The sequence below is a fragment of the Cherax quadricarinatus genome, chromosome 100, assembly GCF_038502225.1.
Source record: "Cherax quadricarinatus isolate ZL_2023a chromosome 100, ASM3850222v1, whole genome shotgun sequence".
NCBI classification, from domain to species: domain Eukaryota; kingdom Metazoa; phylum Arthropoda; class Malacostraca; order Decapoda; family Parastacidae; genus Cherax; species Cherax quadricarinatus.
Window position 1 is genome coordinate 2,212,907 of NC_091391.1, and position 26,080 is coordinate 2,238,986.

A 26,080-nucleotide genomic window follows, 5' to 3' on the forward strand; every position below is an offset into this window, starting at 1 on the left:
ACCATACACCCTCTCTCCCTCCAACCATACACCCTCCCTCCAACCATACACCCTCTCTCCCTCCAACCATACACCCTCCCTCCCTCCAACCATACACCCTCTTCATCATCCTGTTTCTTCCACAACCCAAACCACCTTAACAAGTGGAACACGCAAAAGTTTAATACCAATAATGAAAGTCGGGTCACCTCATGGACAAAACTCGGGCAGGGACCATACTGGTGAATCTCACACATCACAATAATCAAAGTTCTGAACTTCATAATTCAGACTATTTGTAGATAATTGGTCAGTATCATCTAAGGCATATGTAATTTTTTAATAAATGACAGAATGACTGGCCCAGTGGTTTATGCACTGGTCCAGAGTCTTATGACTCACTTGCCATGGATTCAACACCCCACCAGTTACCTAGTTTGTTTGAAATTGTGTTATTACAATTGTATGAGTCTTAACTTTTAATATCTTGCTTATTGGTATGTATATGTATATGTATGTATGTATATGTATGTATGTATGTATGTATATATATATATATATATATATATATATATATATATATATATATATATATATATATATATATATATATATATATATATATATATATATATACACACATGTATTAATACATTGGCTGTCCCCCACCAAGACAGGGTGACCCAAAAACAAAACACTTTCACCATCATTCACACTATCACTGTCTTGTCAGGGATGTGCAGATATGATAGTTTAACCCTTTGACTGTCGCAACCCCCAATCCTGAGGTGTCTCCTGGTGTCGCAAAATTTAAAAAAAAAAATTATTTTTTCTTATGAAATGATAGAGAATCTTTTCCCGATTGTAATGACACCAAAAAAACGAAATTTGATGGAAAACTGACGGAATTATACTCTCGCGAAGTTAGCGACCTCGGCGCTGTTTATAAATCGGCGATTTCGCCCGCTTTGAGCCCTATTTTCGGCTAATTCCATTGTTCCAGTCGCCCAAACTCATAGCTATTTCTTTAGAACTTCATTTTTTCTATCGATTGAGTACAAGAAACTGCCCATTTACTGATTTCAACTACCTAATAATGTGGTCAGAAATTTGCAATTTGGCCAATTTCACGAAAACTAAAAAATATGACAATTTCAAAATAAGGTCCAGAATGAACAATGCAGACATTCCTGGCTCTAAAATAACATTTTCTTTGTTCATCAGTCACGTCTCCAGGCCCCTCTGATATTACTCTTGCTTTCTATTTTGAATTTTTATTCAAACAAAAAATATTAGACTTACTATTATGCAGACTACTGCAATGCTGTAATAATTGTATAAATAACATCAACCCATTCATGACTGCATATTAGAATGGCTAGTTGGACATTTATTGGACAATGGCATCATTTGTTTACTTTTGAACATTGGCAAAAATCAAACATTTCCCCTACTTTGAGCTCCATTTCTAGGTTCTTTTTATAGTAAAATCAATCAAAAACACCTCTATTTCTGTAATATGTTTTCCATTCTATCAAATGAAGCCAAGAAAACGAGAATACAACCATAAATACTATACGAAAATAGACCACAAAGTCGGCATTTTAATTAAAAAAACGGTCGGAGTTTTTTTTTTTCTCATTATGCACTGCGTGCTCCAGGATTTTTTTTATATGGTGCACACTGACCACACAGACCCATTCTCTCACATGTGGGCCTACCAGCTTTCTCCTGCTTGATTTGAAGCCGCTAGAATTTATGAGTATATATACGTCAAACACGGCACCTCGTAAAACGTATATATACGGCCGCGACAGTCAAAGGGTTAAATGTCCCTCTAAGCAGCAAATATCACAAATCTCTGCTTTTAGAATGCAGGCACTGTACTTCCTCCCTCCAGGACTCAAGTCCAGCTAACCAGACTTGTATGCATTTTATTTAGCGACAAGTAAACTGTTGTATCTGAGCACCTCTGCATAGACAGTGATTATGTGTGAATGATAGTGGAAGTGTTGAATGATGGTGAAAGTCTCTCTTTTTTGGGTCACCCTGCGTTGGTGGGAGACGGTCAACGTATTAAGAAAAAAAAACAGATTAACTTACTTGTCTCTTCTTTCAACCTTGGCTCCTGCGTCAAGAAGCATGGTAATAGCCACTGCTTGGTTAAGATCGGCAGCTCGATGTAATGGAGTTTGTTGGTTACAATCAATACTGTCCAGTCGTGCACCTCTCTGTTAAAATAATAATTCAAGTGTTTAACACTCAGTAAATAATACACAGATTTTCATTTTTTTTAACACCCTGGCCGTCTCTCACCGAGGCAGTGTGACCCAAAAAAACAAATGCTTTCACCATTCACATTATCACACATTTTATTAAAAATAAATTATTGGAATAGGCTAAGACTATCTTCTTAAATCATTTATTATACTGCTAGAGCACTCAGTTCACACACTGAGTTTGATCCCTGGTGTGGGTGGAAACAATGGGTGTGTTTCTTCAAGATACCCCAATGGAAATAAGTCACTGTCTGACTTTTTTAGGTTATCCTAGGATCTCTCCACATATGCTGCTATGTACGATAATCTATGTAACTGTATTTGTGTATATGTACCTGAATAAACTTACCTGCTGTCCCTGTCTCTATTCACTTGGTGTGGGTAGTGCGGCTAAGTATTAGGTTAAGCCTGCCTGAAATGCCTCGGCATGATAGTGGCTTTCTCAGTACCAATCAAATTATGAAATGTAAACACACATTGTAACCTTAGAAAAGAAATAATATTTGATTTTATTTTTATTTTAAGTTGTGGGAAATTTTAGATTTTGCCACCGAAGTGGCTAGTTTATTGTGCACCCCATATCCATCCTGTGGACGGTAGTGCAAGAGCATATGGATACACAAAAGGCCTAGGAACTAGGCCCCAAAGGGTTAACAGGAATACATATGGATTTATATCTACATATGTTGGAAATGCTCTGCATAATCAGGGACTTTCTAAATGGTATGTCACTGCTCTCAGATATGGTCAGTGTGAGTTATATCATGTACTTGTGGAAATAGATTATTATAATATGCAGTGCATTAAATGTTTTAAGAGGATAATGTATTTCTTACACCCTGTGAAGTATACAGTGGTACCTCGGGATATAAATAGCTCAAAATTTGAGCAATTATGTAAGTGTATTCAAGTGCTTTTGTAAGTGTATTTTTGGGGGTCTGAAATGGATTAATCTAATTTACATTATTCCTTATGGGAACAAATTCGTTTGGTATCGGCACTCGAACTGCCCTCTGGAACGAATTAAGTTCGTATCCCAAGGTACCACTGTACTTCTATGCAATATATCCTACTACACAAGCTATGGATAAAATATTTGTGTAAATAACACACCAGAACAAATATTCTCACTTCACATCTCTCCTCATTCTTATGAACATTCTCCACCATTCTTGTTATTAATTCATACAGTATTATTACTGACACAGCAAACATCCCTCAATTATAAGACACCATTCTGCACTCAACATATTCTATAATATATTATTTTTTGACAACAGTCAAAATAAATTCTTAATGTAGCCACCAAGGGCAATGTATCATCCACAAGTAAGATGGCATAGGATAACATTTTGTCTGGATTTTTAACCCCGGAGGGTTAGCCACCCAGGATAACCCAAGAAAGTCAGTGCATCATTGAGGACTGTCTGTCTTGTTTCCATTATGGTTCTTTAATCTTGCTCCCCCAGGATGCAACCCACACCAGTCCACTAACACCCAGGTACCTACTTATTGCTAGGTGAACAGGGACAGTAGGTGTAAGGAAACACGTCCAATGTTATACATTAGAGTAAAATATATAAAAAATTTCAGTAAATATAAACACCAAAAATAAAACTACAAAAGAATATAAATTCCTAAGAAAATAACAGCATTCTGAAATGTATATAGAACTGTAGTGAATATACTGTTAACTATATTATAGAGTATACTGAAGGAAGGGTGTTGATATGTTGCAGTTTTTTAACTCTAGTGTCGGAACGCCTCTGGCAAGACAGTGATGGAGTGAATGATGATGGAAGTGTTTCTTCTTTTTCACATCACCCTACCTCACTAGTAAATGGCTGATGTATACTGTATGGTATAGTATATACAGTATACACTGTAATTCAAAATATTTCTTTTATCACTCATCTTACTAGTGCACTTGTATGTTTTAAAATACGTGGCCCGGTGGCCTGGTGGGTAAAGCTCCCGCTTCACACACGGAGGGCCTGGGTTCGATTCCCGGCGGGTGGAAATTCCGACACATTTCCTTACACCTGTTGTCCTGTTCACCTAGCAGCAAATAGGTACCTGGGTGTTAGTCGACTGGTGTGGGTCGCATCCTGGGGGACAAGATTAAGGACCCCAATGGAAATAAGTTAGACAGTCCTCGATGACGCACTGACTTTCTTGGGTTATCCTGGGTGGCTAACCCTCCGGGGTTAAAAATCCGAACAAAATCTCTCTCTAAAAATGTTGTTTATACATCAGTGTGATGTCAATATGTTTTCCCTGTAATATTCAGTACTGTAGTTCTCATTTTTATAATATGTTGGCAGTCTCCCACTGAGGCAGAGTGACCTGAAAAAGAAACACTTTCACCATCATTCACACTCTCACTGTCTTGCCAGAGAGGAGCAGATACAACAGTTTAAATGCCCCTCTCAACAGCAAATATCCCAAAACCCTCGTTTAGTGTGCAGACATTGTACTTCTCACCTCCAGGACTCAAGTCCAGCTAACCAGATTCCCTGAATCCCTTCACAAAATATTACCCTGCTCACACTCCAACAGCTCGTCAAGTACTTTTCATACTGTAAGGCCCCACTTATACAGCAGGTTAAGTTCTGGGCTACTGTAAGGCCCCACTTATACAGCAGGTTAAGTTCTGGGCTACTGTAAGGCCCCACTTATACAGCAGGTTAAGTTCTGGGCTACTGTAAGGCCCCATTTATACAGCAGGTTAAGTTCTGGGCTACTGTAAGGCCCCACTTATACAGCAGGTTAAGTTCTGGGCTACTGTAAGGCCCCATTTATACAGCAGGTTAAGTTCTGGGCTACTGTAGGGCCCCACTTATACAGCAGGTTAAGTTCTGGGCTACTGTAAGGCCCCATTTATACAGCAGGTTAAGTTCTGGGCTACTGTAAGGCCCCACTTATACAGCAGGTTAAGTTCTGGGCTACTGTAAGGCCCCATTTATACAGCAGGTTAAGTTCTGGGCTACTGTACTTATACAGCAGGTTAAGTTCTGGGCTACCCCACTTATACAGCAGGTTAAGTTCTGGGCTACTGTAAGGCCACTTATACAGCAGGTTAAGTTCTGGGCTACTGTAATTTACTGTACAGCAGGTTAAGTTCTGGGCTACTGTAAGGCCCCACTTATACAGCAGGTTAAGTTCTGGGCTGTAAGGCCCCACTTATACAGCAGGTTAAGTTCTGGGCTACTGTAAGGCCCCACTTATACAGCAGGTTAAGTTCTGGGCTACTGTAAGGCCCCACTAATACAGCAGGTTAAGTTCTGGGCTACTGTAAGGCCCCACTTATACAGCAGGTTAAGTTCTGGGCTACTGTAAGGCCCCTTATACAGCAGGTTAATACTGTAGGGCCCCACTTATACAGGTTAAGTTCTGGGCTACTGTAAGGCCCCACTTATACAGCAGGTTAAGTTCTGGGCTACTGTAAGGCCCCACTTATACAGCTACAGGTTAAGTTCTGGGCTACTGTAAGGCCCCACTTATACAGCAGGTTAAGTTCTGGGCTACTGTAAGGCCCCACTTATACCCCTACTGTAAGGCCCCACTTATACAGCAGGTTAAGTTCTGGGCTACTGTAAGGCCCCACTTATATAGCAGGTTAAGTTCTGGGGTACTGTAAGGCCCCACCCAGGTTAGGTTCTGGGCTACTGTAAGGCCCCACTTATACAGCAGGTTAAGTTCTGGGCTACTGTAAGGCCCCACTTATACAGCAGGTTAAGTTCTGGGCTACTGTAAGGCCCCACTTATACAGCAGGTTAAGTTCTGGGCTACTGTAAGGCCCCACTTATACAGCAGGTTAAGTTCTGGGCTACTGTAAGGCCCCACTTATACAGCAGGTTAAGTTCTGGGCTACTGTAAGGCCCCACTTATACAGCAGGTTAAGTTCTGGGCTACTGTAAGGCCCCACTTATACAGCAGGTTAAGTTCTGGGCTACTGTAGGGCCCCACTTATACAGCAGGTTAAGTTCTGGGCTACTGTAAGGCCCCACTTATACAGCAGGTTAAGTTCTGGGCTACTGTAAGGCCCCACTTATACAGCAGGTTAAGTTCTGGGCTACTGTAAGGCCCCACTTATACAGCAGGTTAAGTTCTGGGCTACTGTAAGGCCCCACTTATACAGCAGGTTAAGTTCTGGGCTACTGTAAGGCCCCACTTATACAGCAGGTTAAGTTCTGGGCTACTGTAAGGCCCCACTTATACAGCAGGTTAAGTTCTAAGGCCCCACTTATACAGCAGGTTAAGTTCTGGGCTACTGTAAGGCCCCACTTATACAGCAGGTTAAGTTCTGGGCTACTGTAAGGCCCCACTTATACAGCAGGTTAAGTTCTGGGCTACTGTAAGGCCCCACTTATACAGCAGGTTAGGTTCTGGGCTACTGTAAGGCCCCACTTATACAGCAGGTTAAGTTCTGGGCTACTGTAAGGCCCCACTTATACAGCAGGTTAGGTTCTGGGCTACTGTAGGGCCCCACTTATACAGCAGATTAAGTTCTGGGCTACTGTAAGGCCCCATTTATACAGCAGGTTAAGTTCTGGGCTACTGTAAGGCCCCACTTATACAGCAGTTCTGGGCTACTGTAAGGCCCCACTTATACAGCAAGTTCTGGGCTACTGTGGCCCCACTTATACAGCAGGTTACGTTCTGGGCTACTGTAAGGCCCCACTTATACAGCAGGTTATGTTCTGGGCTACTGTAAGGCCCCACTTATACAGCAGGTTAAGTTCTGGGCTACTGTAAGGCCCCACTTATACAGCAGGTTAAGTTCTGGGCTACTGTTATACAGCAGGTTAAGTTCTGGGCTACTGTAAGGCCCCACTTATACAGCAGGTTAAGTTCTGGGCTACTGTAAGGCCCCACTTATACAGCAGGTTAAGTTCTGGGCTACTGTAAGGCCCCACTTATACAGCAGGTTAAGTTCTGGGCTACTGTAAGGCCCCATTTATACAGCAGGTTAAGTTCTGGGCTACTGTAAGGCCCCACTTATACAGCAGGTTAAGTTCTGGGCTACTGTAAGGCCCCACTTATACAGCAGGTTAAGTTCTGGGCTACTGTAAGGCCCCACTTATACAGCAGGTTAAGTTCTGGGCTACTGTAAGGCCCCACTTATACAGCAGGTTAGGTTCTGGGCTAGTGTAGGGCCCCATTTATACAGCAGGTTAAGTTCTGGGCTACTGTAAGGCCCCACTTATACAGCAGGTTAAGTTCTGGGCTACTGTAAGGCCCCACTTATACAGCAGGTTAGGTTCTGGGCTACTGTAAGGCCCCACTTATACAGCAGGTTAAGCTACTGTAGGTCCCCACTTATACAGCAGGTTAGGTTCTGGGCTACTGTAAGGCCCCACTTATACAGCAGGTTAAGTTCTGGGCTACTGTAAGGCCCCACTTATACAGCAGGTTAAGTTCTGGGCTACTGTAAGGCCCCACTTATACAGCAGGTTAAGTTCTGGGCTACTGTAAGGCCCCACTTATACAGCAGGTTAAGTTCTGGGCTACTGTAAGGCCCCACTTATACAGCAGGTTAGGTTCTGGGCTACTGTAAGGCCCCACTTATACAGCAGGTTAAGTTCTGGGCTACTGTAAGGCCCCACTTATACAGCAGGTTAAGTTCTGGGCTACTGCTGTAAAGCAAAACTCACTGTACAGTGAAACAGTGTCTTTTCACTTTCAAAAGCATAAAGTCTGATAACATAATTACACTATCATATACTATTGTATTAAGTGAGTAATCGAGTTAGGCCAAAAAGATGTATATACAGTACACACATTACTTACCTTAATATATTTTTGTCCTTATAGTGAGCGGTGAACATTTTTATTATAGGAAGTCTGAATAAATGAAGAAAAGATATAACTGAAAACAGTTGCATCAGTGAAATGCTGTAAAGTGAAATGCTGTTAAGGGAAGCACTGTTAAGTGAAACACTGTAAAGTGAAGTGCCGTAAAGCACGGCCCGTCTGTATGTATTGTTAGATGTCAAATTTAGTAAGCATAATTAATATAGGCAGACCTTGAGTAAGAGTGTGAGAAGATCAGTATCTCCGACTGCAGCCGCAGCATGGAGAGGTGTGGCTAAAGTGTCCCGTACAGCATCAACATCGGCACCGGCATCCAGCACACGTCTGACAACCTGTCCCAGATATTGGAATTCTGTAAGTGAGATCATGATTTAAATTTACTGAGCATGTATTATGAATATTCCTTTATGGGGTTCACGTAGCGTGTTTGCTCTGGTTATTATTTTTCATATTTTTTAAAGATTTACTGAAAGAAAGTTTTAACTGAGGCCTCAGACATAATTTAAAATATCTACAGTGGCTTTAGTAAATTACAATTTCTTTATAAATAAGCCCTTGTGGTTTAGCACTTCTTTTTCATTATAATAATAATAATAATCATTATAAATGCAATTGAAAAAGTGTATTCATAAAGGACGCCAGTGGAAATAAGTCGCTTTGTTTTACTTTTTTGGGTTATCCCAGGTTCTCTACACATATACTGCTATGTATGATAATCTTTGTAACTATCTGTGTATACGTGAATAAACTTAATTAAGAGCGGAAGACCTTCATGGACATAGTATTCAATTTTTTATGTACGTTTTAAATTACATTTGCAAAAAAAAAAAACTGTATAAAATAACTTTGCCAGAGATCTGAATGTACAATACAGTATATATTGTACAGAACACCAGCAAGATTACACATGCATAACACCTGGGTATCCTTATCTTAAGCTAGTCGTAAGTTTGCCTGAAATACTCCGTGGTTGTGGTTCGTACGTCAGCTTGCGTGTAGCCAGCAGTAACAGCCTGGTTGATCAGACCCTGATCCACCACGAGGCCTGGTATCAGATTGGGCCGTGGGGGCGTTGACCCCCAAAGCCCTCTCCAGGTAAACTCCAGGTATATTAATGGACTTTCTGCATGCACACCTACATGTCATTCACCTTTGTACAAGCATTGTATTTATTTATTTATTTATTTATTTATTTAATGTCTTTGCAAACAGTACATTGAGATTGTGTATATACAATAGTGGGTTGCAATGCAAAGAGAGAGACTATTATACCTAGGCATTATGGACCAACTTAACATTATTGACTTACATTATACAGTGGACCCCCGGTTAACGATATTTTTTTCATTCCAGAAGTATGTTCAGGTGCCAGTACTGACTGAATTTGTTCCCATAAGGAATATTGTGAATTAGATTAGTCCATTTCAGACCCCCAAACATACACGTACAAACGCACTTACATAAATACACTTGCATAATTGGTCGCATTCGGAGGTGATCGTTATGCGGGGGTCCACTGTACTTAATACTAAGGAGTAGTATATCATAGTTGTACAGTGGGAAAGTAATTATTTCAGAGTTGTACGGTAGAATATTAATTATAAATGAATCAAAATTTGTATAATACACCCTGCCTTGGTGGGAATCGGTCAGTGTGATAATAATAAAATAATATTTATATTCTAAAATGCTTTCGTGAAAAACAATGATTCAATTTTATTCCTGTCAACAATGGATAAAAGGTTCACAGTGATTGTTGAAGTTATGACGTGGGAGTACATAGGTGAGTATGTATGTGTGTGCTGAGTAGTATTTAGCGTTTAGTCTAGGGTGATTAAGTGGCTTTTGAGAAGAGTCTTAAATTGATTTTCAGACTGGGTTACTTTAATATCTTCTGGTAATGAATTCCATATTTTGGGGCCCTTTATCTTACTAAAATAAAGTAAGATTTTAATAAAGTTAACCAATATTATCTTGTTTAGTTTTAAGTACTAGTTACTATATACTAGGATTAGTCTGCCCAAAATACTAGTTACTATATACTAGGATTAGTCTGCCCAAAATACTAGTTACTATATACTAGGATTAGTCTGCCCAAAATACTAGTTACTATATACTAGGATTAGTCTGCCCAAAATACTAGTTACTATATACTAGGATTAGTCTGCCCGAAATGCCCCGGCATGATAGTGACTTTCTTTGTACTTAACAAACCAAAATTGTAATTACACATTGTAACCTTTACAAAGAAATAAACCTTTATCTTTATCTTATTGGAGGATACATCTTGCAATAAAGATACCCAGATGTTGCACATGCATCTAATTCTTCATAGTTCTAGCAAGGTGGCTATGGTTGAAGATAGATATTTAGACCCGAAAAAAAAAATCTAATAATACATTGTCCTGGAGTATACCTGGAGTTTTTGAGGTCTGAAACAGATCAATCTAATTTACATTATTCCTTTTGGGAACAAATTTATTTGGTATCGGCACACTAACAGCCTTCTGGAACGAACTAAGTTCATATCCTGAGGTACCACTGTATTAGATTTTTTGTTTTAGGTCTAACAAATTAAAAGAAACATTTTGTTTTTCAACAAACCAGCTGTATCCCACCAAGGCAGGGTGACCTAAAAAGAAAGATGAAAGTTGCTCTTTTTAAATTAATTTAGTAATGTATACAGGAGAAGGGGTTACTAGCCCCTTGTTCCCAGCATTTTAGTCGCCTCTTATTAGATTAGATTTTGCCACCAAAGTGGCTAGTTTATTGTGCACCCCATATCCATCCTGTGGAAGGTAGCGCAAGAGCATATGGATACACAAAAGGCCTAGGAACTAGGCCCCAAACGCCTCTTATGACACTCATATTATATATATTTTTTAATGCACTGGCTGTCTCCCACCAAGGCAGGGTGACCTAAAAAGAAAAACGAAAAATATTCTCTTTACATTTATTAATTTATACAGAAAGTGTTACTAGCCCCTCAGCTTATGAATTTATATTATTCTCTTGGAAAAATAAGTTAGCTATGCTAATAATGTCTTTCAAGCCATTTCTTTTATGTATGCTCGAAGGTGTGTGGTTAACAAACCTTGATGTGACCGTTGTTGACAGCATGATGGAGTGGCGTTTGACCTTCACTGTCTCGTTCACTAACCAGTCGTTCCACTAACTGCTCTCCTTCCTCTGCCATCGCAGACGTCAACAGCAGCTCAACAATTTCCTTCAAATGGTTGTTAGAAAAATGAACTTTATAAGCTTTGTAATAAAATTATGTAATCTGTTCTAAACAGTTACGGTATTTCACAAGTACAAGATACTACAACAGCATTTTAGGGACTACAATCAGCTGGAAAATAGATGATTGGAAATCCAATTTGTGATTTGTATTATGAAAAACAATATTAACAGAACTTTCATTGATCCTCGGAAATAATATCAAAGGTATTACAGCCTCTCCTCACTTAACGACAGAGTTCTGTTCCTGAGACCACGTCGTTAAACGAATTCGCCATTAAGTGAGGAGCATACTATAATGGTAGTGGGTTTGTGTCAAACATCTTTGATATTGTTTTAATATCACCTTTGCACCATTTATAACATTTCTGGTATATTTTTAAATGTTTATACAGTAGTGTACTGTATATTGAAATAAACAGAACAGAGGATATCAGCTCTAATATACATTATTTAGGTATGAATACTGGTCAGAGAGCCCATCATAAGTCTGAGGCATCAGTAAGTGAGTACGTCACTAAGTGAGGAGAGGCTGTATTTCTGTGCTTAACTCACAATCACATCAAACTGAAAAGAATAAGATAGGCCAGACTGGTGGTGTTAAGAGGTGTGACTGTCGGTTAGTTTGTATGGCACTATCAACCATTTTTTTTATTATAACTATTGTACTCTTTCCACATTTTTTTTTATTAACACACTGACCATCTCTCACTGAGGCAGGTCACCCAAAAAAGTAGCACTTTCACCATCATTCACTCTATCACTGTCTTGCCAGAAGCACATAGAAATGACAGTTTAGATGTCCAAACAGCAAATATCCTAAACCCCTCCTTTAGTGTAGGCACTGTACTTTCCACCTCCAGAATACATTTTTCAAAATTATCCTCAATGTTTTGCATAATTTTAGACTATTCATTTATAATTACCTATGAATAGAACAATATTTTCTAAGTTAAATCTTAATTGTTTATAATTCTTAAAAAATCTGTTCTGTACTTTTTTGATTGACAAATAAATTTGTGAAGTTTATCACATGGAATACTCAACAAAATTACTTGATATCTAGAACAAATTTTATAAGATTTTAACACTTTAGGACAATTGGTAAATTTGGAGAGTCTCAATAACAATGGCAAGTCACATTCATTTAAATCTGAAACAAGTGTTAAAGGATACAATTAACTCACCATGTGGCCTTCCATAGAGGCACGATGCAAAGGCGTTTGTTCTGATTCATCCTTGGAAAATAAGCTGGCTCCAGCTTGGATTAAACGGCGACTAATGTCCACATAACCATAAGTTGCAGCAACAAAGAGTGGGGTCATTTTCTGCTTGTCTTTTGCCTTAAGAGTTATAAATAAAAAATAATTAAGCTACATATGTACTATAAAAAAGCCATACCAGGGGCGAGGATAGAACCAGCGATCAGAGAGTCGTAAAACTCCAGACCGAAGCGCTAGCCACTGAGCCAGCTGGCTACAAGAAGATTTGGCCAACTATAAATATACCTAGCTGGATGAATCTTGTTGTAGCCAGCTGGCCCAGTGGCTAGCACGTCGGTCTGGAGTTTAATGACTCTGATTGTGGGTTCCATCCCCACCAGTGGTATGATTTGTTTGCAATCGTGTCATTACAGTTTTGTGAGTACATACTGTAATCTAATTTCTTTCAGACCTCATGACAATACCTTACACTCAAAAGTCCTAGAAAGAGACTACAGGTGTTCCTCGACTTACGATGGTTAAGCTTACAATATTTTGACTTTACAATAGTGCAAAAGTGATTGCTTTAGTGACAAAGCTTAAGATAATTACCCAGCATGAAGGCAGCAACTCTCTAACTTGTTTTCATTTTTCTATTTTTCGATACTGGTACTGTGGTACCTAGAGTTTCAAACAGCTCCCAACTCGAACAATTATGTAAGTGTATTTTTGTAAGTGCTTTTGTAAGTATATTTTTTGGGGTCTGAAATGGACTAATCTAATTTACGTTATTCCTTATGGGAACAAATTCGTTCAGTATCGGCACTCGAACAACCTTCCGGAATGAATTAAGTTCGTAACTTGAGGTACCACTGTATTTAGTTAGTTACAGCAATTATTTGTTTATCTAGTTATTCAGTGAGTAGTTATTTATTTTCTTATTTATTTAACATACAGTTTATTCATATTTGACTTAAGATATTTTCAACTTACAATGGGTTCACTGGAATGTAACCTCATCATAAGTCAAGGAGCACCTGTAGTCACACTAACTGTGATTAGTTAATAGTCTCAGTCAGACCAAAATGCCGTGATAAATTTCTTTTTCCTATGTGCAGGTTATTTGTTATACTGACCTCCACTTTATGGAAATACAGCTTTGTATAAACTTACCTCATAAAAGATATGAGGACATTTGAGGAGATCCCTGGCAGCAGGATCATTACCTCTCATTGCAGCATAGTGCAAGGGTGTCTGGTCGTACACATCTCGAGCATTGACCTCGGCTCCACATTCCACCAGTATCCTGATGACGGAGGTCTCAGAAATACTTCCAATACCGATCTCTGATCTTGAGTGCACGGAATTGATAGTGAAGTTATACTGCTCTGTAATAAGAAAAATGAACAATGCTGATGAAAATTCTAAACCCACAGAACAGCTACAGGCTGACCATCATTAATCTGGGTGCCAGACTATCACTGTGCCAGACCTGGCACAGTAAATCACAAGAAACTGTGTCATACCTTTGAAAGCCCTGGAATGCAAACCTTTACTGATGACGCTAGCTGAAATCAGTGCTGGATTAGCGATGGAACCAGATTAGTGACTGCCGGATCTGTGATGGCCAATCTGTACTCTTCCCGATTCTTATTATGCATTTCAACACCTCTTTATAAGAAGTGTTCTTCCTATTATCCTAGACTGCGTTTCAAACTAGACATACAAAATCTTAATAACACAATTGCAAACAGACCATAAAACAGGTGGAGTTTGAACCAATGGCAAGCAAGTCATAAAACTCCAGGCCAGTGCATAAGCCACTGGACCAGCTGGCTTATTATAGCCAGCTGTACCAGTGGTTTATGCACTGGCCTGGAGTTTTACGATTCACTTGTCATGAGTTCAAACCCCAGCTGTTCTGTGGGCAGACATACCATTTTCTCCAGTGGTATTCTGTTCACTGTCTTCTCCATTTTCACTCTTCTCTTCTTCTTTCGGAGGAGGAGAAGGCATTGGTGAGTAGCGTCTGTTTGGTTTAATCTGCTTGCGATACCTGAAAGGTTATAAATCATTATCTTAATGCAGTACTGTGGTATATTTTGTTCTGAGCAAGATTTTACTAGGATTATTAACCCAGATAATTAACCCATGATAACCCGGTAAAGCCACTGTCTGGCTTTTTTCCCTGGGGTGTTTCCATTCTCTTTCCCAGGATGCGACCCACAATAGTCAGCTAACACCCATTATAATTCCATTGTAACTCCTAATTTTAATTTCACAACCACTTAAGAGACTGTATATAACAGCAAATTAATTAGTTATTGCCTTATTAAGCTTAAGATAGGCTTAAGTTTGCCCAAAATGCTCTACATACTAAGGGACTTTCTGCATGCACGCCTATCTGTCATTCACCTCTGTATAAACAATATCATGCTGAAATCAAGAATCTTTAACCTTTGTGGTCTGTGAGGGCTGCCAGGACTTAAGATCTTTACAGTGAGCAAGGAATTGCCATATTAATACATTTGCGAGGTAAAGCAACATTTAATGACGGCTCAACACTGCCACTAGACGAACCCGTTTGATGTGAACAAGTCTAAAACCTTAAATAATCTTAATAGTTTGCTCCTAATATACCATTAAATCCTTATATATGTGTATCACAGAGTCTTCCATTACCAAGCCACATAAAACCATACATTACCTGGCAGCATAATGGAGAGGTGTAAGCTTGTCTTGACCTTTAATATTAACATCAGCGCCAGCATGGATGAGAGTCTTGACAGCATCAATGTGAGCATACCGAGCAGCATAGTGTAGAGGAGATAGTTTATCAGCGTCCAGGTTGTTAATACGTCGACGACCATGGTCCCCGAGGCGGTCCAATGCTGAGTGCAGCACCTCGCTGTTCCCATCTCTAGCAAGCTGTAAGTGGGTAAGTAATTAAGTTTATTCAGGTATAAGTAGTACACATAAATAGTTACATAAAATATTATACATAGCAGAATGTGTGTAAATTACCTAGGATAACCCAAAAAAGTCAGACACAGTGACTTATTTCCATTGGGGTCCTTGTAAAGTTTATTTAGGCACTATAAGATTTGTTTGAAATATTGTGTAAGTTTATTTAGGCACCGAGGGGCTTGGACTTCCAGCAGGCATGCGTGAGCGTGTTTGATAGGAGTGAATGGAGACAAATGGTTTTTAATACTTGACGTGCTGTTGGAGTGTGAGCAAAGTAACATTTATGAAGGGATTCAGGGAAACCGGCAGGCCGGACTTGAGTCCTGGAGATGGGAAGTACAGTGCCTGCACTCTGAAGGAGGGGTGTTAATGTTGCAGTTTAAAAACTGTAGTGTAAAGCACCCTTCTGGCAAGACAGTGATGGAGTGAATGATGGTGAAAGTTTTTCTTTTTCGGGCCACCCTGCCTTGGTGGGAATCGGCCGGTGTGATAATAAAATAAAAAAAAAATAAGGTACGCATAAGTACAATTATTGTACATTGTGTAAATTACTTAGGATAACCCCAAAAAAAGTAATACAAAATGATTTCCAATGAAGTCCTTGAGATTTCCATTGAGATCCTTATCTAAATAAGTTTATTTAGGTACAGGTACACATAAGTACAATTATCATACATAATAACATACGTAAATTACCTACGATAACCCAAAAAAGTCAGTGAGTTATTTCCACTGGGGTCCTTGTTTATTTCCATTGGGTCCTATAGGATTTCTGATTATTATATATTTTGTAAATGTAGTGAATGGAAATAAAAAATCGAAATCTACATCTAGTAGTCTGACTACCAATGGAAATAAGTCACTTTGACTTTTTTGGGTTATCCTGGGTTCTCTACACATATGCTGCTATGCATGATAAGATAAGATTTCGTTGGGATTTATAACCCCGGAGGGTTAGGATAACCCAAGAAAGTCAGTGCGTCATCGAGGACTGTCTTATTTCCATTGGGGTCCTTAATCTTGTCCCCCAGGATGCGACCCACACCAGTCGACTAACACCCAGGATGCGACCCACACCAGTCGACTAACACCCAGGTACCTATTTGCTGCTAGGTGAACAGGACAACAGGTGTAAGGAAACGTGTCGAAATGTTTCCACCCGCCGGGAATCGAACCCGGGCCCTCCGTGTGTGAAGTGGGAGCTTTAGCCACCAGGCCACCGGGCCACTGGGCCACCGGGCCACCAGGTCACTGGGCCACAAGGTCACCGGGCCACCAGGTCACCGGGCCACCTATGTGACTGTATTTGTGTATACCTGAATAAATTAATTACCTCACTGGCAACTACCCAAATACTCTGTTTCTAGCCCAAACAAACCCTACTGAAATCTCACTCATCATCAAAACCCTAAAGAACAAGGCAGGAGACCCAAATAACCTTAAAGAACAAGGCAAGAGACCCAAATAACCCTAAAGAACACAGCAGGAGACCCAAATAACCTTAAAGAACACGGCAGGAGACCCAAATAACCCTAAAGAACAAGGCAGGAGACCCAAATAACCCTAAAGAACACGGCAGGAGGCCCAAATAACACTAAAGAACACGGCAGGAGGCCCAAATAACACTAAAGAACACGGCAGGAGGCCCAAATAACACTAAAGAACACGGCAGGAGGCCCAAATAACCCTAAAGAACAAGGGAGGAGACCCAAATAACCCTAAAGAACAAGGGAGGAGACCCAAATAACCCTAAAGAACAAGGGAGGAGACCCAAATAACCCTAAAGAACACGGCAGGAGACCCAAATAACCCTAAAGAACACGGCAGGAGACCCAAATAACCCTAAAGAACACGGCAGGAGACCCAAATAACCCTAAAGAACATGGCAGGAGACCCAAATAACACTAAAGAACACGGCAGGAGACCCAAATAACCCTAAAGAACACGGCAGGAGACCCAAATAACCCTCAAGAACACGGCAGGAGACCCAAATAGGTTATCATGATTCGCATAAGAAAAGCTTGATATATATTATTGCAACACTTGATAAGAGTCCAGTGTGTGGGCGAGACATAGTCCAGTGTGTGGGCGAGACATAGTCCAGTGTGTGGGCGAGACATAGTCCAGTGTGTGGGCGAGACATAGTCCAGTGTGTGGGCGAGACATAGTCCAGTGTGTGGGCGAGACATAGTCCAGTGTGTGGGCGAGACATAGTCCAGTGTGTGGGCGAGACATAGTCCAGTGTGTGGGCGAGACATAGTCCAGTGTGTGGGCGAGACATAGTCCAGTGTGTGGGCGAGACATAGTCCAGTGTGTGGGCGAGACATAGTCCAGTGTGTGGGCGAGACATAGTCCAGTGTGTGGGCGAGACATAGTCCAGTGTGTGGGCGAGACAGTCCAGTGTGGGCGAGACATAGTCCAGTGTGTGGGCGAGACAGTCCAGTGTGTGGGCGAGACAGTCCAGTGTGTGGGCGAGACATAGTCCAGTGTGTGGGCGAGACATAGTCCAGTGTGTGGGCGAGACATAGTCCAGTGTGTGGGCGAGACATAGTCCAGTGTGTGGGCGAGACATAGTCCAGTGTGTGGGCGAGACATAGTCCAGTGTGTGGGCGAGACATAGTCCAGTGTGTGGGTGAGACATAGTCCAGTGTGTGGGCGAGACATAGTCCAGTGTGTGGCGAGACATAGTCCAGTGTGTGGGCGAGACATAGTCCAGTGTGTGGCGAGACATAGTCCAGTGTGTGGGCGAGACATAGTCCAGTGTGTGGGTGAGACATAGTCCAGTGTGTGGGCGAGACATAGTCCAGTGTGTGGGCGAGACATAGTCCAGTGTGTGGGCGAGACATAGTCCAGTGTGTGGGTGAGACATAGTCCAGTGTGTGGGCGAGACATAGTCCAGTGTGTGGGCGAGACATAGTCCAGTGTGTGGGCGAGACATAGTCAATTGTGAGGTCGAGACATAGTCAAGAGTGAGGGCTAGACATAGTCCAGTGTGTGGGCGAGACATAGTCCAGTGTGTGGGCGAGACATAGTCCAGTGTGTGGGCGAGACATAGTCCAGTGTGTGGGCGAGACATAGTCCAGTGTGTGGGCGAGACATAGTCCAGTGTGTGGGCGAGACATAGTCCAGTGTGTGGGCGAGACATAGTCCAGTGTGTGGGCGAGACATAGTCCAGTGTGTGGGCGAGACATAGTCCAGTGTGTGGGCGAGACATAGTCCAGTGTGTGGGCGAGACATAGTCCAGTGTGTGGGCGAGACATAGTCCAGTGTGTGGGCGAGACATAGTCCAGTGTGTGGGCGAGACATAGTCCAGTGTGTGGGCGAGACATAGTCCAGTGTGTGGGCGAGACATAGTCCAGTGTGTGGGCGAGACATAGTCCAGTGTGTGGGCGAGACATAGTCCAGTGTGTGGGCGAGACATAGTCCAGTGTGTGGGCGAGACATAGTCCAGTCCAGTGTGTGGGCGAGACATAGTCCAGTGTGTGGCGAGACATAGTCCAGTGTGTGGGCGAGACATAGTCCAGTGTGTGGGCGAGACATAGTCCAGTGTGTGGGTGAGACATAGTCCAGTGTGTGGGCGAGACATACTCCAGTGTGTGGGCGAGACATAGTCCAGTGTGTGGGCGAGACATAGTCCAGTGTGTGGGCGAGACATAGTCCAGTGTGTGGCGAGACATAGTCCAGTGTGTGGCGAGACATAGTCCAGTGTGTGGGCGAGACATAGTCCAGTGTGTGGCGAGACATAGTCCAGTGTGTGGGCGAGACATAGTCCAGTGTGTGGGCGAGACATAGTCCAGTGTGTGGGTGAGACATAGTCCAGTGTGTGGCGAGACATAGTCCAGTGTGTGGGCGAGACATAGTCCAGTGTGTGGGCGAGACAGTCCAGTGTGTGGGCGAGACAGTCCAGTGTGTGGGCGAGACAGTCCAGTGTGTGGGCGAGACAGAGTAAATAATGGATTATATTGGATTTGTGTCTATTTTTCCACCAGTATTGTTTCTTGTGTATGTAAACGACATGACAGATTTTTATTTATTTATTTATTTAGTAATTTTAGCATACATAGAGGTACAAAAAAATACAGATAAGAGCAGCATGCCAAAGCCACTTATATGCATAGCATTACGGGAGCGTTAATTATTATTATAATCAAGGGGGAAGCGCTAAACCCGGAGGATTATACAGCGCCTGGGGGGGGGATGTGGAAGGCATTCAGGCTTAATTCGGGGAACTGGAGCACAGATCCAATTCCCTAAACCAAGAGCCCCTCACCAACATCAAGGAACCTTCCTTGAGGGGTTTACCTGGAGTTTACCTGGAGAGAGTTTCGGGGGTCAACGCCCCCGCGGCCCGGTCTGTGACCAGGCCTCCTGGTGGATCAGCCCCTGATCAACCAGGCTGTTGCTGCTGGCTGCACGCAAACCAACGTACGAGCCACAGCCCGGCTGATCAGGAACTGACTTTAGGTGCTTGTCCAGTGCCAGCTTGAAGACTGCCAGGGGTCTGTTGGTAATCCCCCTTATGTGTGCTGGGAGGCAGTTGAACAGTCTCGGGCCCCTGACACTTATTGTATGGTCTCTTAACGTGCTAGTGACACCCCTGCTTTTCATTGGGGGGATGGTGCATCGTCTGCCAAGTCTTTTGTTTTCGTAGTGAGTGATTTTCGTGTGCAAGTTCGGTACTAGTCCCTCTAGGATTTTCCAGGTGTATATAATCATGTATCTCTCCCTCCTGCGTTCCAGGGAATACAGGTTTAGAAACCTCAAGCGCTCCCAGTAATTGAGGTGTTTTATCTCCGTTATGCGCGCCGTGAAAGTTCTCTGTACATTTTCTAGGTCGGCAATTTCACCTGCCTTGAAAGGTGCTGTTAGAGTGCAGCAATATTCCAGCCTAGATAGAACAAGTGACCTGAAGAGTGTCATCATGGGCTTGGCCTCCCTAGTTTTGAAGGTTCTCATTATCCATCCTGTCATTTTTCTAGCAGATGCGATTGATACAATGTTATGGTCCTTGAAGGTGAGATCCTCCGACATAATCACTCCCAGGTCTTTGACGTTGGTGTTTCGCTCTATTTTGTGGCCAGAATTTGTTTTGTACTCTGATGAAGATTTAATTTCCTCATGTTTACCATATCTGAGTAATTGAAATTTCTCATCGTTGAACTTCATATTGTTTTCTGCAGCCCACTGAAAGATTTGGTTGATGTCCGCCTGGAGCCTTGCAGTGTCTGCAATGGAAGACACTGTCATGCAGATTCGGGTGTCATCTGCAAAGGAAGACACGGTGCTGTGGCTGACATCCTTGTCTATGTCGGATATGAGGATGAGGAACAAGATGGGAGCTAGTACTGTGCCTTGTGGAACAGAGCTTTTCACCGTAGCTGCCTCGGACTTTACTCTGTTGACGACTACTCTCTGTGTTCTGTTAGTGAGGAAATTATAGATCCATCGACCGACTTTTCCTGTTATTCCTTTAGCACGCATTTTGTGCGCTATTACGCCATGGTCACACTTGTCGAAGGCTTTTGCAAAGTCTGTATATATTACATCTGCATTCTTTTTGTCTTCTAGTGCATTTAGGACCTTGTCGTAGTGATCCAATAGTTGAGACAGACAGGAGCGACCTGTTCTAAACCCATGTTGCCCTGGGTTGTGTAACTGATGGGTTTCTAGATGGGTGGTGATCTTGCTTCTTAGGACCCTTTCAAAGATTTTTATGATATGGGATGTTAGTGCTATTGGTCTGTAGTTCTTTGCTATTGCTTTACTGCCCCCTTTGTGGAGTGGGGCTATGTCTGTTGTTTTTAGTAACTGAGGGACGACCCCCGTGTCCATGCTCCCTCTCCATAGGATGGAAAAGGCTCGTGATAGGGGCTTCTTGCAGTTCTTGATGAACACAGAGTTCCATGAGTCTGGCCCTGGGGCAGAGTGCATGGGCATGTCATTTATCGCCTGTTCGAAGTCATTTGGCGTCAGGATAACATCGGATAGGCTTGTGTTAATCAAATTTTGTGGCTCTCTCATAAAAAATTCATTTTGATCTTCGACTCTCAGTCTGGTTAGCGGCTTGCTAAAAACTGAGTCATATTGGGACTTGAGTAGCTCACTCATTTCCTTGCTGTCATCTGTGTAGGACCCATCTTGTTTAAGTAGGGGCCCAATACTGGACGTTGTTCTCGATTTTGATTTGGCATAGGAGAAGAAATACTTTGGGTTTCTTTCGATTTCATTTATGGCTTTTAGTTCTTCCCGCGATTCCTGACTCCTAAAGGATTCTTTTAGCTTAAGTTCGATGCTTGCTATTTCTCTGACCAGTGTCTCCCTACGCATTTCAGATATATTGACCTCTTTTAGCCGCTCTGTTATTCTTTTCCGTCGCGTGTAAAGGGAGCGCCTGTCTCTTTCTATTTTACATCTACTCCTCCTTTTTCTTAGAGGAATAAGCCTTGTGCATACATCGAGTGCCACCGAGTTAATCTGTTCTAGGCATAAGTTGGGGTCTGTGTTGCTTAGTGTATCTTCCCAGCTTATATCGGTTAGGACTTGGTTTACTTGGTCCCACTTTATGTTTTTGTTATTGAAGTTGAATTTGGTGAATGCTCCCTCGTGACTAGTCTCATTTTGTCGGTCTGGGGCTCCACGCATACATGTCTGAACCTCAATTATGTTGTGATCTGAGTATATTGTTTTTGATATGGTGACATTTCTTATCAGATCATCATTGTTAGTGAAGATGAGGTCTAGTGTATTCTCCAGTCTAGTAGGCTCTATTATTTGCTGGTTTAAATTGAATTTTGTGCAGAGATTTAAAAGCTCGTGTGAGTGTGAGTTTTCATCAGAGCTGCCTCCTGGTGTTATTACTGCAACAATATTATTTGCTATATTCCTCCATTTTAGGTGCCTTAAGTTGAAATCCCCCAGGAGCAAGATGTTGGGTGCAGGAGCTGGAAGATTTTCCAGACAGTGGTCAATTTTTAACAGCTGTTCCTGGAATTGCTGGGATGTTGCATCCGGAGGCTTGTAGACTACCACAATGACTAGGTTTTGGTTCTCGACCTTTACTGCTAAAACTTCCACTACATCATTTGAGGCATTTAGCAGTTCTGTGCAAACAAGTGACTCTGCAATGTACAGGCCAACCCCCCCCCTTTTGCCTGTTCACTCTGTCACATCTGTATAGGTTGTAACCTGGGATCCATATTTCGTTGTCCAAGTGATCCTTTATGTGGGTCTCAGTGAAAGCCGCGAACATTGCCTTTGCCTCTGCAAGCAGTCCACGGATGAAAGGTATTTTGTTGTTTGTTGCTGGCTTTAGACCCTGTATATTTGCAAAGAAGAATGTTATCGGACTTGTGGTATTGTTGGTACTGGGGGGGGGGGGATTTTTTTTCCGGCATTAGTATCTGTATCTGTTGGTTTGGAGTGGAGGCCATCGACTGTGGTTCCACTCCAGGAATGACTGGATTTGGTGTACGATTTCTGCCATTTCCTGCCAGTTTTTTTTCCTTCCTGGCACTAAAAAACCTCTCCCTCTTGAGTGGCTGTGGCTACCCAGGTTTTCCCATGGCCTGGATGTTTTGTATCTTTTTGTCCCCTTTAGATGGTATGCCTGGCAATTTAAGTTATAGCACAGTCTTTCCTGTACTGAAGAGGTACACATTTCAGGGTGAAAAAGCTTACAGGAAGGGAGTTTGCATTTTCCTGTTGTCATATGGGCATGGCATTTTCTAGGGTGGTCATAGTTGCATGTCCCGTCTGTTTTTCCAGATTTCCCATGCCAGCAGATACCAAGTGCATAGTATGTGCACAGGCTTGGTTTCCGCTTGCCTTGGGTTTCTGTGACTGTATTCCCTGTTGGTGCATGTTTCCCTGTCTTACTTCTATCCTCCCTAGCACCAACAATGGAGCTCCCACCAGTTGTTTTTGGTAATTTATCCTCAGTATTGCTATTGGAGTCCTCTTGTTTGCTATTTCCTGCGGTATTTCTAGTTTGCAATATTGGTTTTATCTTATCTTTGACTACACTTGTTTCCCTACTATGGCTCCTGTCCCCTATGAGGTCATTTATATGTATTCCTTCCTGCGTATAATTCCCGACTACCTGGACAAAATCTCCAGCTTCACCATTACTGTCTCCCAGGACAGTATCTCCAGCTTCACCATTACTGTCTCCCAGGACAGCACCTCCAGCTTCACCATTTCTGTCTCCCAGGACAGCACCTCCAGCTTCACCATTACTGTCTCCCAGGACAGCACCTCCAGCTTCACCATTACTGTCTCCCAGGACAGCACCTCCAGCTTCACCATTACTGTCTCCCAGGACAGCACCTCCAGCTTCACCATTACTGTCTCCCAGGACAGCACCTCCAGCTTCACCATTACTGTCTCCCAGAACAGTACCTCCAGCTTCACCATTACTGTCTCCCAGGACAGCACCTCCAGCTTCACCATTACTGTCTCCCAGGACAGCACCTCCAGCTTCACCATTACTGTCTCCCAGGACAGCACCTCCAGCTTCACCATTACTGTCTCCCAGGACAGCACCTCCAGCTTCACCATTACTGTCTCCCAGGACAGTATCTCCAGCTTCACCATTACTGTCTCCCAGGACAGCACCTCCAGCTTCACCATTACTGTCTCCCAGGACAGCACCTCCAGCTTCACCATTACTGTCTCCCAGGACAGCACCTCCAGCTTCACCATTACTGTCTCCCAGGACAGCACCTCCAGCTTCACCATTACTGTCTCCCAGGACAGCACCTCCAGCTTCACCATTACTGTCTCCCAGGACAGCACCTCCAGCTTCACCATTACTGTCTCCCAGGACAGCACCTCCAGCTTCACCATTACTGTCTCCCAGGACAGCACCTCCAGCTTCACCATTACTGTCTCCCAGGACAGCACCTCCAGCTTCACCATTACTGTCTCCCAGGACAGCACCTCCAGCTTCACCATTACTGTCTCCCAGGACAGCACCTCCAGCTTCACCATTACTGTCTCCCAGGACAGCACCTCCAGCTTCACCATTACTGTCTCCCAGGACAGCACCTCCAGCTTCACCATTACTGTCTCCCAGGACAGCACCTCCAGCTTCACCATTACTGTCTCCCAGGACAGCACCTCCAGCTTCACCATTACTGTCTCCCAGGACAGCACCTCCAGCTTCACCATTACTGTCTCCCAGGACAGCACCTCCAGCTTCACCATTACTGTCTCCCAGGACAGCACCTCCAGCTTCACCATTACTGTCTCCCAGGACAGCACCTCCAGCTTCACCATTACTGTCTCCCAGGACAGCACCTCCAGCTTCACCATTACTGTCTCCCAGGACAGCACCTCCAGCTTCACCATTACTGTCTCCCAGGACAGCACCTCCAGCTTCACCATTACTGTCTCCCAGGACAGCATCTCCAGCTTCACCATTACTGTCTCCCAGGACAGCACCTCCAGCTTCACCATTACTGTCTCCCAGGACAGCACCTCCAGCTTCACCATTACTGTCTCCCAGGACAGTATCTCCAGCTTCACCATTTCTGTCTCCCAGGACAGCACCTCCAGCTTCACCATTACTGTCTCCCAGGACAGCACTATCAGCCCCACATTTACTGACTACCAGGACATCACCTCCAGCCTTACAGTTTATGACTACATGGCCAGTATCAAGGGCAGTACCATTCAGCCCAGACTTTTTATGTTCCCATCTGTTGTAGAAAGCTTCCAGGTTTTCTATGAAAGCAGCTTTGATGTTGACCTCTTTTAATACCCTTGTGATTTTAGTCCACAGATTTTCCTCATTTGGGCATACCCAAAAACACTTCTCTGTTTTAATACTGCTTGTAGCTAGTTCTGGGATATCTGCACAAGGAGCGTGACACCAATTTCCACAAAAATGACAATTTATCCATGTGGAAGCCCGTTTGTTTGACTAAGTAAGTAAGTTTATTCAGGTATACACAAATACAGTTACATAGAATTATCATACATAGCAGAATATGTGTAGAGAACCTGGGATAACCCAAAAAAGTCAGACAGAGTGACTTATTTCCATTGGGGTCCTTTAGACTTAGTCCTTTAGACTGACCACAGACTACACACAGCTTCATAATGATTTGAATGGTTGATTTACTGTAATTCTACTAGCAACCTCTTGAATATTATATTAATAACCTTAAATGAAGCTCTAGCTATTTGTATTTCTGTTTCTAACTGTTTTTGTATATTGGACAGCTTACCGTGCACGTTCCTGATTTTTAATGTTTGTGTTTATAAGGGCGCCTACAACCCCATCCGTTTACAGTCTGCTTTATTGTCCAACGAAACTGTTTGTAACCAGTCCCGGGTTCGGACCAGTCAAGGGTTCGGACCAGTCCCGGGTTCGGACCAGTCAAGGGTTCGGACCAGTCAAGGGTTCGGACCAGTCGATCTGCTCTGATCAGTGGGTCACTTATTTAAAACATACTGGTCGGTGATTTGAGCTAACACATGAAGGATCTACTGGAAATTATCTACCCGAGTAATATGTGATTTGACTGATACAAAAGTATAACTTGCGTGTTGAAGAGCCGGTGATATCTGGCAGCTCCTACAATGACGAACGGT

At 42.7% G+C, this 26,080-nt stretch overlaps 1 protein-coding gene across 10 annotated transcripts in view; it reads right to left on the bottom strand.

Annotated features, from left to right (window-relative positions):
- Positions 1-26,080, bottom strand: part of LOC128704677 (transient receptor potential cation channel subfamily A member 1 homolog) — a 160,472-nt gene that overhangs the window by 73,892 nt on the left and 60,500 nt on the right. For all 10 annotated transcript variants that reach the window (XM_070079577.1, XM_070079576.1, XM_070079582.1 and 7 more), the window contains 7 exons: positions 15,225-15,445; positions 14,455-14,573; positions 13,691-13,905; positions 12,503-12,658; positions 11,170-11,301; positions 8,288-8,407; positions 2,083-2,210 (listed from right to left, as the gene is read on the bottom strand). In XM_070079577.1, the coding sequence (XP_069935678.1) occupies positions 2,083-2,210; positions 8,288-8,407; positions 11,170-11,301; positions 12,503-12,658; positions 13,691-13,905; positions 14,455-14,573; positions 15,225-15,445 (1,091 nt within the window). The remainder of the gene's footprint in view (positions 1-2,082; positions 2,211-8,287; positions 8,408-11,169; positions 11,302-12,502; positions 12,659-13,690; positions 13,906-14,454; positions 14,574-15,224; positions 15,446-26,080) is intronic.